Here is a 14046-nt window from a genome sequence, read left to right as displayed (position 1 = left end):
AATATTGTCTCAATATATTCACACTATGATTTTTGTGAACCCTAGTGCTTCCAATATTTAAAGAGGTAAATGCAGTGAAAGCAAGCAATGCCCAAAAGTATTGCTGATGCCTTGCAAAAAGTTTGTCACACATTTAGAGTAATTTGTATAAGGGTTTGTGAGGCTTTTTTATAATTGTAAATCGTAATTACTGTGCAGCACTGTTACACCTTTAAAATGCAACTCTATGGGGAGGATGCTTTGAAACCCACTAATGGCTTTTTCCTCACTGTTACAGATTCTGTTCAGGAAGCCTAATAGCGTTAATGATTCATTGTTTCTTAGCCTGAGAAATACTATAGCGAGCAGCAGAATTAGCAAAGAGAGGCTACTTAAGTCCCAAAAGGTTAGACCAATCTGAGCCACGGGCAGTGTTCTTGCGGCAAAGAGCAAGAAGTTAAGAGATCTGAGACATTTGAAAATGTGGTAGGCTGTAGACTGAAGTAACAAGAGAATGGGAATGGATTGGGCAGAGAAAAGGGAGAACGTGCGTTAAACAGGAATAAAAGTAATTATAAAAACCAATTAGGAGAGGTACAGCAATTCAGAAAATCCCTATCGATGAAATTATATTAAGTACAAGAATACAGTACAGCCTTTGTAACTTCTCACTAGTTGGTCATACCTGAACATCTCGCAGCTAATAGACTCCTAATTATACGGAAGCTACAATCATTCCTCTCCCTCACTACTATTCTCAGAAGTAATACATGTGATTAGTAATTTCCCATAATCTGCACAGGTATTACAAAACTCCACTTGCCCTTCAAGCACACTGTACTAAAAAAGAAAAGTTTCAGAATAGCTTCGTAATTATATTGGTCTAAGGACAAAGGCAAAGCTCTTTCTACAGCAGAAAAGATGAGGCAGAGTGTGACGTATTTTATATTTAAAGCAAGCTGCTCACCTTGCCTCCTTGGTTTAGTATTGTCAGCAGTGGGGAGACTATCAGGTCAGTAAAGCTGCAACCCCTTAGTTCACTTCTGGGGCACAATATTATTAAGTGATTAATAAACTTTTATTAAATGATTAAGAGATTCAGGCAATAATGAAAATTATCAGCTATGACACTTAAAATGTATCATCCCATGCAGCCCAACTTGTTGTGATGCTCAGGATGTCTTTGCTTTTAACTTGGTATGCAGGTAGAGAACTGGCCAATAATAGCCTGGCCAGCAACTCACAAGGGGAACAAACCAACCAACCACCCCAGCAACAGCAATTAGGTGATCAGTGCTGAAAAAGGACATGAGCAAAGTAATCCAAACACATTCAAATCTACTTTTAAACACCAGAACATCAGCTTAGCCAAGAAGTTTCTGCTAGGAACATTGTCCTCCCACATTACTCACAGTTACAGAAATCATACTCTGTAACAAGGCTATGTAGCTACTAAACTCAGCTACTCAAGGTACTCATATTTGCTATAAAAAAGCAGGATGTTTATTGTTTTCACTGTGAACTACATCATTTTTGTGTAGAAATGTAAATGAATTACAACCATTTGTATTATTACAGCCTGTTTTAAAATGATATGCAACAAACATTTCAGCAGGTATCAGCACATTTGATCTGTAATACAACCTGATACAGACACGGGAGGGGAGTTGTTATTCCAAATTTATATAGACAGTGTGCTTTACACCAGAAAGCTGATCTCAGCTCCAGTAATAGCAAGAAAGGATGTTTTGATGTTTTCTCCTTCATAAAACAATATACACAAGCAGCATATACATAACCCATGTTTTACAAAGCACTTTGGGGTGTAGTGACTGGGCTGGAGTTTCCCAAGCTCAAAATGAAGTGCTCCTTCTAAATACAGAACTTCCCCTGCAACATCCATCAAAAGCACCACCGCTCCCCCACCCCACCTGCTCAACTTTCAGAAGACACATCACACATTTTGTATAAAGCAGTTATAAAGTTGACCTTTTAAATGCATTTTAATACTGCAGTTTTCCCACTGAAGCTTATTTAAAATACCGGTGGGTGACCTTCTAGGTGGTAACAATTTGTATGTTAAACCCCTTCATCTCAAGCATCCAAACAAGCCCATGGCTGAACATCATCAATGAAGGCAGCAGGTGCAAGGAAATTCTCTCTCCCTCTTGGGGTTTCCATGAAACCCAACATTAGAAGTAGCACTATTTTCCCTTTCTCAGTTACAGAAGAAAAGGGGAACAGCCAGCTGCCCCTTGTACTCTTATCTCAGATTTACCTTGATAAAATTATCAGAGCATCTTTGAAGATACAATCTCAGGCCTACCCTTAAGCAATGAGAAAATAGATTTAAGATTCTCCCATTACTGCAAAAATTTAAAATGGCTGCACAAAAGACACCCCATTCTGGAGCAAAATTGTGCAATTTTTCTCCAGAATGACAAGTCTTGAGAAATGTAGATTATCGCTGAATTACCTGACGATCAAACTACCTCACTGCACAAGCCAAGTTAATCTCACTCCTCTGCCAGCCTTAAAATTTGACAAAAGTACTTCACTTTCCCAGGATTAGAAGAAACTTGAGATGTTTTCCAGCAAAGAAAAGCCTCCTGGCTTTAAAAACACGCCTCTAAAGAAACTGTGATATTCGGCACACGAAAGCAATACTGTTTTTTCTACCAAGTTGAATCACATACAAAAGTTAACCTCAAAAGCTATTTTAATATCAACGGGCTTGATTGAGACAAGGTCAAGTCATAGTTAACACTTTTCTCCAAGGAAGCTTTTATGTAACCAATTATTAAATGCTCCTAACTTCAAAGCTTCCCACTCTCACCAGGGCTACAAGATGTGCGCACTTGCATCCTGAAACACATTTAATTCAGCACCAAAGTTCTTGTACAAACGGTTAATCTAGACTTACAGTATTTGACTTCGCTGTTTAATGCAGTTAGATACCAACCACTCTAATAATGTGTCTAGTGTTACGGTGACAAGGAAATAGAGCAGTTTTAGGCTTTATTCCACATTTTGAAAGGTAGCAATTCAAAATAAAGCTCAACTTGCTTGTTTAGCATTAACCACCCAAAATCTTGGAAGTTGGAGGGTCTTCCCAGCAGCTCAGCGCTATGTAAACAGTAGCAGGAACACCAGACTCCAGCTAGATGCAGTGGTCAGTAGTTATGCTACTGCAGCATCACCTGCTTTAATCACTCTTTTGATTCTGAAGGACACAAGCAGCAGCAGTGCAACATACGTGAACGCCAAGCCAAGTTCAGTATTGTCAGCTCACATGCTGAAAAGCAGCATATCCAAACAGTTCTGCAAAAAAGACACTTAAGCTCCAGCTCTACTTAAGCGAACATAGTAGTACTGGATATGGTGAACCCTTTACACACTATTAGGCATTTCCTGGATTTTTCTCAATGTGATTATCAACTGTGTGTTCTTGAATAGTCAGTCACAAGGCAGCATGCTCACCTTTTTGTAAAATACTGGAAAAAAATTCACTGCCTTAACATAACACTGCATGAGTGTTTCCTCTTCATGCCCTGGACCCTAGATTTCCTCGTTAGGGTTAAAAAAAATTGTTATGGCTTCTTGCACTGCATTAGGGCATGGTTCAAACACAACTTCACATTAAACTGAGGGGAAAAAATATTAAAAAAAAAAGTATCAAACTATAGGAGTACCAAGTGTAGGGAAAAGCTGGCAAGTTTGTCAAACTCTACACTAAGAGGCAAGTCATTTTTATTTTCCTGTAAAGCTGTAGTAAGCTTTTAGTGGTCACATATCTTTGAGAATCTTTATTAACATCAGCTTTTATTAAGGTAGCAGCTACAGTTTAATACCACAGTACAACCAAAAGCACTGAGTTCTTTGGTGTGGTTCAAAGCCAACAGAAGCAGAAATTAAAGTTAGCCTAGGTTAGTTATATTGGGATGACCACCCCACAGCAGAAACAGCTCCATTATGTACAAGGTTCCTTTTATCTCTATGGAGAACGCCTGTACCATGACCAGGAGGCCATGTCAGACTCAGTCGCATCTCAACCATTCAGCTTTTCTACAGCAGCAGCTTGTAACAGGCAAATCCAACGTCAGACTCAAGTGCACAGAACTGCAGTTAGTTTCTGCAGTTCTGCAAGGAGAGGTTCTTGGCACTTCTCTAGAAACAGTGAAAGCCTATTTCTGTTACAATTGTTTCATGATTCTCTAGTTCCTGAAGTGTAGATTTTTTTTTTTTTTATTATTATTTGGGGGGTTGGGGTGGGAAGGAGTATTTGAGGTATTTGCTACTATGAAATGAAGCTTACAGATGCAGTAGTAAAGAGACACTAAGCACTCTCTTTCTCATTTATTTCAGGCAATGACAGTGGTAGAATTTAAGCCCTCATGTGGGATGAGGGCACAGCCAATAATAATATCATATAGAGTTTGTTTTCTACATAGTCAAATATATAAAAGTTTCATGAAACTCATCACTGGGACAGCCAGCACAGTCAGTCCATGAGTTGTCTATTCAGCTAGACCAAGCTTCTTCTTCAGAGATTCTGGCATTTCGGGTGGAGGTGGACGAGGAAGTCTGAAATAAACCTTCACAGAATCGTAGATGAACCACTGTAGTGCAGTCAGGGTACCAATCATAATGATACGGGCAAACAGACCTTTCCATACACCTGCAGAGCAAAACAGAAAGCATGAGAGGTGTTAAGACGACAGGAAAAAAGAAATCCTCCCCAAAACACAAGATACTACAAACACTTGATCCAAAATACATGAAAGGAAGGATGTACCTTTGAATCCAAGCCTCTGAAGAACCTGTGAAGCAGAACTGCCCTTTTCTTTGTTCAACACAGACACTACAGAGTCAGCAGGATGGGAAACAATTGCACAGAACACACCAGCTGAAAGAATAATTTGACATTAGTTCTGTGGTGTTTTACCTGTACCATTACTGCGTACGCAAAGTACAACTAGCTGAAATACCCTCTAATAAATTGCTAATAAATTGCACAGAAGTTATGTCAAGCCTCCCAGTATCCTAAAACAGCAGTTTCTAAATTTGGACATTAATATTAGTAATATATAGGAACAATTAAGAGTATTGTCCTAGTACAGATCCATTTTCCTCTTACAGATTAGTTTTTTCCCCTGCACATTGTAAAGTTACATGTGAATTCTCTCATTCTAGTCACACCTATTCAATATTCTGAAAAGAGACAGGCTTCCAGAATTGCAGTAGTCCATTAATGAAGTGTAGGACTTAAAGATTCCTTACCAATATAGCCTGCCACAAATGTGACTACCAGTTGTTCTCCTTTTGTACATTCGCTTCGTGGCTTGGGAACGACATACTTGTAGAGAGCTTCAACAGTACGTTCAAAGCAGGCGAATTTCATCATTGTGTATGGAATCTGTCTCATCCATAGTGGAGCAACACCTTTATAGAAACTTCACCAGAGAAGAGAGAAACTCAGTTTGATTTTCTCCAGCATTTGAGGTATATTTCTAACTTGGGCATGTGTGTGTGTTAGCTTACTGTTGCTCAAAAATATAACTTCTAAATATTGACACTGTAAGGCTTAAGTGTCTCAATACATACAGAACAGAAATTTAAGTTTTATTAGTTCCCGAGTACTGACTTACAACAGCAACATGAATTAGGATTTACCTGATCCCTATGCTGCATGGCTGTTTTTGTAGTCACCTGAGACCCCAAAGCACTGCACTAATGCAGTACTGATACTACAAGTGCAGTAAGGCTTATGTCTGCATGCCAGCCAAGTCCCGATAGCAATAAATGACTTGTATATTCACAGCCACTTCTATCAGAACAGAAAGCTAACATGCAGTTATATTACTCTTACATGCCAATGACTCAAGCATCTTCGACTATACAACCAAAAAGTTGCTGAGTATCTCTGACTGGAACTGCTAGAAACTGAAGTTATCCAGCAGAACTCAGCACAAAGATACTCACAAAGATGGATCTAAGGAGCATGTGGAATTAACAGCCAGTTCAGCACAGATTCCCTGTTATTTTCTTGAAATACAAAGAACAAAAAGTATTACATGCTAAAGCCACAGTTAGTTTTAGTAACAGTTCTTCATTAGGAAAAAAATACTCATGATCCTGAATAAAAATAAAAATTACACTCAAGAGATACTTACGCCCAGATGCCTTCTTCTCCAAACATTTTAGGTACAGCCTCCCGCAGAGTGTTAGCATATCCAGGCTGTGTCTGAATTCGAACTTTAGCAGCTTCCATTGGAGCCAGAGCAATGTCAGCAAAAAACTCCGCACTGGCAGATGCAGCTAAATATAGCGAAGTACGCCACAAGTATGCATTCTCCTGAAGTGAAGTTAAACACACAGTTTCATCAATGAATCATGCTTTTGTGATTACTCTGCGTTAATAATACTACAGTATACATACTCTCATGTAAACCACTTAAGGCTTACCTCTCCCAGAATGTTGCCATACAGAATTTTGAAAACTTCATAAAAACCAAATTTACAAAGCCCCTGCATGGAATATCCAATAAAGGTTGGAGCCCATCCTTTAGCCAAGCCACGAACACCATCTTCCTTGACTGTCACTGAAAATCCATTGAAGATGCTCTTGTATTTTTGTGGATCAACCTAAACAGAATACGCAGTTAACTGCTTGATATAGCTTACCATTTCCCTCTCAGACCCCCAGCATTTGAAACACAAAATTCTTAAAATCCTCATACAGCTGGCTTCCTAAGGTCCCTGGACAAATGACGTACTCACCACAACGTTACACTAATGTAACTGTAATGGTTATTTGCTAGCCTCAAACCCTTACTTTAACAGCCAATATGTTCGTCAATACTTGGGAGCAACCAAACCATCTGAATTTTGCTTTACATTTATTCTCCAAACCAACAATATGACTTTCTGTAACAAAAGAGATTTACTGAAATCACTGTTCTAACCCCTTTCAGTAGTATAGTGATATAATTCTGTTTAGATCAGATTTTTTCAAAATTTGATAGCTTCTGTCATCAACCTCATCCACTCTACACATCACAGCTGTAAACACCCAGGTGTTGCCACAAACCAAGCCTGACAATTCACCTGATTCTTAATCAGAAAAGGTTAGTTTGATCCCTCCACATAGTCGGACTAAGACAAGACAGGTGGAGCAAAGCAGATCAAAGAGTACTCAAGAACTTCTTCTATACTTGCAGTTCAAATTCGTAGTAAAGGCTACATACAAATTATTTTCTGCACACAAAATTTTTGAGTGAGATTTCATTAATAACTCATTAGAAATTTTAAAAGAGGACCAATTTGAATAAGATGTCATTCTGACAAATTTTAAGTCCCATCACAATGTTAATTTTCGTATTTGACATCATCTAACATTTCCTCAGAGAATAAGGAAGGTATCAAATAAGAAGTCAAAGCCAACCTGTAAGGACTGTTATTTTGTCTTGCAGTCTGGCAACAACCTACTTGAGAACTCGTTCACCTAAACATCTGGGATTTGATAATATTAGGTATTTAACTGGGCACTGTAAAATGAGACTATGTTTGTGTCATAACCACGCTTAATTATTGTCTATGCAAAAGGTGACCTCTTCTTAAAAAAAAAAAAAAAAAAAAAAAAACAAAAAAAAAAAAAACACGAGAGGGCAGGCAACGGGTTTCTGCCTGGAGCACCTAGGAAGGATTAGTAATGTGCTCTGTACTGGATCTGTATAGAGATACATGCTGACAGATTTTACAAAGTAACACCTGGAATCCACATGGAAATCTCCTCTTGCACCTTCCTCTAAGTGATGGAGAAGAAAGGGGAAGTGTCACTACCCTTGCCACATAGAGGAGCCCAGGACTAGCAGCCCAAACTGAACACACCACCATGCAGCTGAAGCCTGGAAACCATGAGGCCTTGCTTCCAGTTGTATATACAGCACTGCATATCTCTCAAGTCTTCTGCCTGTTAACCCAATTTGGAGTCAGATTAACAACTGTTTGAGATGCTACATCCTCTTTACACATGATCAGTCTCCTCAGGAAACTCATCCTTAGGCATGGGTAGGTCAAGGTACCAATCTTGGATTTTGAAGTCCATAACAATAAGACTGCAATTAAGCTAAATTTTCAATAATAAAACGCACACCAAGCTAAACTACAGCTATTCCCCACTAGCAGAAATGGGGAATTCCTACAGTTAGCCTGGTCTCGATGCAAATTTTGTAGAAAGCAGCACACTGCCCTCAACTGAAGTACCCTGTTTTACAGAATTACTAGTTTGAGACCAGAACTTCACGTGCTCCCAAGTACGTGAAAATGCCTCTCTTGTAAAGAATGCTAAGTAAAGGCCTTCCAGAATAACACAATTTTAAAGAACACAATATGCAGTATTTCTAATGTCACTAGTAGGTCTCACTAAATTCACAGTTCCCTCCTTATTTCAGGAGTTTTATCATTACAAAATTGCCACTTTAATAATCAGCGTCAGCCTATGCAAAAAGGAAGCCATCGACTACTCTATTTCCAGAAATTCAGAAGTTTGCTTTGTTTCATTTGCAAGGCACATATTTGCCTGAATAAATCCAGTTATATGTTTCTCTCCACGCCTGTTCACTAGATGATTTTAATGTGGAAAGTGGTATTGTAAATTAAGTGTGATGTGATGATACTCCTTTCAATTCTATCAAGAACCACTTCAAGAGTAGCCACAAGCACTGATGGCCTTCACAATACCATATCAAGTTTTGCCCATTCTATTCAAAGTGGCATCATCATAAAGTATCCAATCCGTAAGCCATGCATTGATATCCACAATGTTAATGGATCAAATTATACATACATGTCATGCCAAGCTAAAAACCCACAGATCTTCAGAACATCAAAGATACTATTTTCTTTCTCCAGTAGCACAGACAGTGCTAGACAGCCTACTAGCCAGCAAAGAGTAACATCATGGTAGGTGCCCTTCAACAAAGTCAGTCAAACGTGCCTTCAGTGCAGTCAAAAGTAACTCACCCAGATTATCTTAAATGCTTCTGCTTCTCTTGAAAGTGGTACTTTGTTAGAATCACAGCAGCAGAGTTAATAAAGCACCATTCAAGTTTACTCACTTCCTATTCTCCAGAGAAATTTACAGTGTCTGTAAACTCTTAATGTGCTGGCTACATAAAGTTTAAGAAATGTTTAAGTTAATACAAACCTGCATACGACATTTCACTAAATCCAGAGGTACAACAGCAGTGTGCGTCAGGCCACAACTTAGGACCCCACCAACACCACAGAGAGCATAAAACTTGAGCGAGCCATATTCACAACTGTATTCTGCAGCAAAAAATAAAGACACACCATGCTTTTATATAAACTCCATGCACTGTTAGACGATGATGTCCAGGGGATAGCTTATGCCTCCAGTTCATTAGTAGATTAAATATATCACACTAAACACACTTTGTCAATGCTACCACATACTGACATGCAGCACAAACCTGCATTCTGCATTTAACCAGGTCTAGAGGAACGAGTGCTGTATGTGTTGTTCCACAGCTAATAATCCCACCAAGGCCACAAAGCAAAAAGAATCTGTTTGAGCCATATGCACAGCTGTATTCTAGTTAATTAAAAAAAGAAATTACATATATAGGATCAATCATAAATGGTAACAAAGCTCAAAAATGAAATAAAATTAACTGAGTGCAACCTTCTTAAAAGTATTATGCTGAAATAATCTCCCATGCTGTATTATTCAACTGTAGTGTTACACTCAAAAAATAATTCCCTTGCTTTAAATTAGCACCTCTTGGACTGACAAGATTTGATTCTAAGTCTTTGAAATTGAGTTTGTTCCTTAAAAAAAAAAAAAAAAAAAAAAGCGCAATGGAAGAAACAGTCAAGTTTTAGCGCTCAGCACACTTAAACCATAGAAATGAATCCCAGAAGCTGCTAACAGAAATTATGACTCATAGCTGCAATGTCCAAAATTTTCTTACATCAAGGAATCAAGCAAGAATAGTATTTCTCTGGTATTATAGCTTCTTTGGTTAAATATTCCACGATAGTGCAACTTCTGTATTTAAGTAGAAACCATACAGATCTACAAGATCAGCACTGGATTTTTTCCTTATGCAGATACATTTTCAAGTATTTCTCAGATTCTTTATACAGATTTTATTTATTTTCATTCTAAAACAGAATCTCAGATTTATACAGCTTTTGTTTGGTGAAAGTGCAGATTATTAATTATCACATTCAATGCCTATAAACAAGGTTCATGAAAGAATCTTCCCCATCATGTTTAATCAGGGATACTTCATTTGCATTGTTCCATACAGTACTATGCATGAAACCATCCAGTCTTAAAATAATAGGTTATGAATTTTCATAAATTCCAATAAAACGAAGTTACTTGAGCTAGAAAAAAAGAATCAGTTTCCCTCTTCCATTTTCAAAGAAGTTACAGAAGGGTATGATTAGGTGCAACCAGGAACTTCACAATTTTTTTGGCAAGTTTTACAACTAACAGTATGAAATAAGTACAAGGTAGCAACACCATTCTGCTATTATACTTAGCATTTTAAATATATAAGCAAAACCAAAATTAATATACTGAATAAGCATATAAAAAATACATCATGTAGAAAATAATCCCCAGAGTAGAAACAGACAATCTAGGTTCTTTTGCTGTTAGATCTAGTGGTGTTACTTCAATATAATGGAACAGACATTAGTGTTACAGCAACTTATTAAGATCTTCACAAAAACACTAATGAAAATAAAAAGACAGCAAAACCCCATCTTATTCAGAGTTTCTCAGAACTTCTTTGGGCTTTTTTTGCTTCTGCAATAAATTCCTTTATAAACATCAACAAAAATTTACAACTACATTCAACAGCATCAACAGAACACCAGTTAACACTAGCAGGCTTATCCAGCTTTTAACTTTGCTATTATAAGGGAGCTGCTTCTCCCAACTATTCCAGGTTTTATACTGCCTTTTACATTCATATTTCTCACGTTACTCTTCATAATCACCAAGGCAATAAAAACACCACTTTTCCTCGACTTTAGAATAACAAATACTGAAACACAGACACCATATTAAGCCTATACTTGAAGGATGAAACTAGTTAACAATCAGAAAAATGCATAACCTATGAGAATTTTTTAATTGAGATACTGCTCAAGACTGTAAATATGTTGGTCCAGGAACCACATGTACCTCTAAAATAGCTTGGTTATGCTAGCAGATTTGCAGACAGCAGTAATATTCCGCTTACAACTTGCTAGAATAACATTAAACACAAACATGGTTTTCTATGCAAGTGTAATCAGAGAACAGACTCTTGCGTCTGTATTTCAGAGCAGCTCTGTCTAGGTGAATCTTTGGCCTGCAGCACAACAGTACTGCAGCAGTTACCATCCTGCCCAGATACCAGAAGCGTTTGTTCGCATTCCCGTTTTCACAACAATTTACTGTTACAAGTCACACTCCTCAACTGACAGACAACTGCAGAAGCCACAGAAAACTAGAGCTTTACGTATCTGCTTTATCACAATGCTATTCAGACTGACCTGTTGGCTTGGTGTTCAAAAACAGGCAATTAGGAAAAGCAAGACAGTATTGATTAGACTTCATCTCTTTACAGGTACCTAAGTTTGTAGCGGTATAGCAGTATTAGGGAAAAAAAGCCATACTAGATACCAGACTATCTTCGAAGAATCAAATTTCCTGAAGACTGTTACGTGAAAAGAGAACTGGCTAAACATGTAGTACAGAGGGCAAGAAAATTATTCCAACATACCTAGATGCTGACTTAAGACAAACACCCTGATGCTACTCAAATATAAACCTACAGCATGAAAACATGTCTAGCTGTTAAGATAGCTACATCATAACTATTTCATTTCTCTGCTTCTGATCTGACACATTAACAAGGGCAAATTCCAAGAGCTGATCATAAAACACTTTGTCTCTGAACTGTGTTATACTTAATGCCCTGACCTGAACCCAAAAGGCCTTGTGGTTTGTACTGACTTTGTATGACCTTGTGTAAGCTCGGATATCTTCCGAAACATGTTAACCTCCAACACAAAGGCCAGAGAACCAACAGGTATGTGAAAGAATGAACACAGCAGAAAAGACTATAAAGAATAAGAAACTCTGGTCACCTTTGACCACATATGCTTTCAAACAGGATGAAGATTAAGCTTAATGCTTTTAAGAAATAAGTGCACCCACTGAATATATTTAGCATACCAAAGAGCAATTTAGTGCTTTAGTTAGCAAGCAACAAGATTACTACACTAAAAGCCAGAAGTACTTTCTTGAAAATTTAATAAAATCCAACAAGTTCTGTCTCTCTTTCATATATCACATGAATGTGATATATAAAATATAATGCAAGAGCATTAACATACATCAGTAACCATAAGAGTATCTTACCGAAAGTACTATTTTTTCGTTTGTTTTTTTTTTTTTCTTTTTTTAATTAAGAGCAGAGGAATGCTTTTATGTTCCCGACAGCTTAAAATAATTAGAACTTTAATATCTACCTCCACTATTAGCAGTATCATCAAGGTTTGACTTCTGGAAGTCACAAAAGCAGTAAGGAAACACTCGCGCTTAAAATCTAAAATGCATTGCTCTATCTTAGACAGCAGAGCCATGTGCTGCATGATTCACAACTACAAAGGGCACCTCTAATGTGTCTAGATGTTCAGATGTCCAGCTTTGAATAAACAAGGGGAAAAAATAACAGGAAAAGCAAGAAAGAATGAGCGTCTTTCAAATCCATCCAGATTCACATGCTGCTCTTCTCCACGGAATAAAGAAGTGCAGGCCTACAGCCCCAGTCCTCGAGGCTGCAGGCCCACAGGAGACAGAAAACGCACTCTTGCCCCCGAAACAGGCTCCATCAGCGGTCTCACTAATTATTCCAAACTAGCACCTTCCCGTGCCCTTCCCCGGTGACGCCAGATCCTCGCTACCGCTCAGCACACACCCCAAGGGGAGCGGAAGAAGGTGCCAGCGCCTCCCCCGCCCGTGCCCTTTCTCGTCCTCCAAGCGGGCGCGTAGGCCCAGCGCCCGCTACAGAGCCGCTCCTCCCTGGCCCGGCCGAGTCCCGTAACCGCTGACCCTTCTTCCGCCACCCCAGCCGGCGAAAGCCCGCGCGAGCGAAGGTCGGGCTGGCACCGGCGCCTGCACCGCCCGCGGACCTCACCTCGGCCTCCACCCGCTCTCACCTTCACTAGCGGATGCGGCCGCCAACCTCCGCCGCGTGGTGGGCGCCTCGGTGGGCTCCGCGCGCTTCCTCACCCCATCCTGGACCGGCTGGAAGTGCGGCGCGTAGAAGGGGTTGAGCCGGGCGAGCGGCGCGATGGAGGAGAACATGGCGACCTGAGGCGGGCGAAAAGAGCAGAGCGGCGTGGGTCTGCGGGCCCCGCCACGGGCCCGGCCGGCTGGCCCCGCACCCGCGATGCAGCCCGTCGCCCCAGGGCGAACAGCGGGTCCCAGCGAGCGCGCAGCCCCGCGCCGTCCTAACTCACCTCCTAAGATGGCGGCAGCTCGCGCAGAGGCTCACCGCGGGCCCGGCTCCGTCACTTTGTCCTTCGCCGGCGCAAGGGGCGGAGTCACAGCTCAAGAAGCTGCAGAGCGATTGGCGGAGGCGCGCTGTCAACCGGCAGTACCGCGCACGCGCAGCCGCGACCAACGCCCTTCGGCCCCCCCATTCCCCCTCACGCCTGCGCCCCGCGCCGGGGGAGGGGTCGGGTCACCCCGTGCCCGGGGCTGCTGGGCCGCGCCCCGAGGAGCCGCCGGGGACGGGGCGCTGAGTGCGCCCCACAGCTGCCGCTCGGCTGCCCCCTGCCCTTGTCTAGGTCAGGCAGGCACCGCAGCTGCGACAGGCCTGAGGAAGGCTGCGAGCTGGTGAGTAGCTCAGGCGGGAGGTTAAACCCTGTGCCTGAACTTCCGAGCCTTCCTTCGTACTGCCCCGTACCTAGGCGCTTGCCACCCAGCCCGCGCGCTTCCCCCTAGCCTCCGGGCAGCTGCGCTACAGCCAGGGG

General features: G+C 40.7%; 1 protein-coding gene and 1 non-coding gene across 4 annotated transcripts; both read right to left on the bottom strand.

Annotated features, from left to right (window-relative positions):
- Positions 1 to 2062: 2062 nt before the first annotated feature.
- SLC25A3 (solute carrier family 25 member 3) lies at positions 2063 to 13637 on the bottom strand. Of its 3 annotated transcripts, XM_030480731.1 has the most exons (8): positions 13531 to 13637; positions 13228 to 13381; positions 9188 to 9309; positions 6445 to 6624; positions 6153 to 6334; positions 5260 to 5432; positions 4775 to 4885; positions 2063 to 4657 (listed from the first exon to the last, which is right to left on the bottom strand). In XM_030480731.1, exons 2-8 carry the CDS (start codon positions 13373 to 13375, stop codon positions 4497 to 4499), a joined length of 1077 nt encoding a protein of 358 aa, XP_030336591.1. In that variant the 5' UTR covers positions 13376 to 13381; positions 13531 to 13637; the 3' UTR covers positions 2063 to 4496. The 3 variants fall into 3 exon arrangements, with proteins under 3 accessions (XP_030336591.1, XP_030336592.1, XP_030336593.1); XM_030480732.2 differs by lacking the exon at positions 13531 to 13637 and having other exon boundaries at positions 13228 to 13528; XM_030480733.1 differs by lacking the exons at positions 13228 to 13381; positions 13531 to 13637 and adding an exon at positions 9474 to 9572 and having other exon boundaries at positions 3775 to 4657.
- LOC115605980 lies at positions 5746 to 5985 on the bottom strand. Its single transcript, XR_003990780.1, has one exon. It is a non-coding gene; the product is annotated as a small nucleolar RNA SNORA53 (small nucleolar RNA).
- Positions 13638 to 14046: the final 409 nt, after the last annotated feature.

This window comes from Strigops habroptila, chromosome 3 (genome assembly GCF_004027225.2).
Source record: "Strigops habroptila isolate Jane chromosome 3, bStrHab1.2.pri, whole genome shotgun sequence".
Lineage (NCBI taxonomy): Eukaryota > Metazoa > Chordata > Aves > Psittaciformes > Psittacidae > Strigops > Strigops habroptila.
The sequence above is the reverse complement of the archived record's forward strand: the minus strand, read 5'-3'. Positions and strand labels throughout refer to the sequence as shown.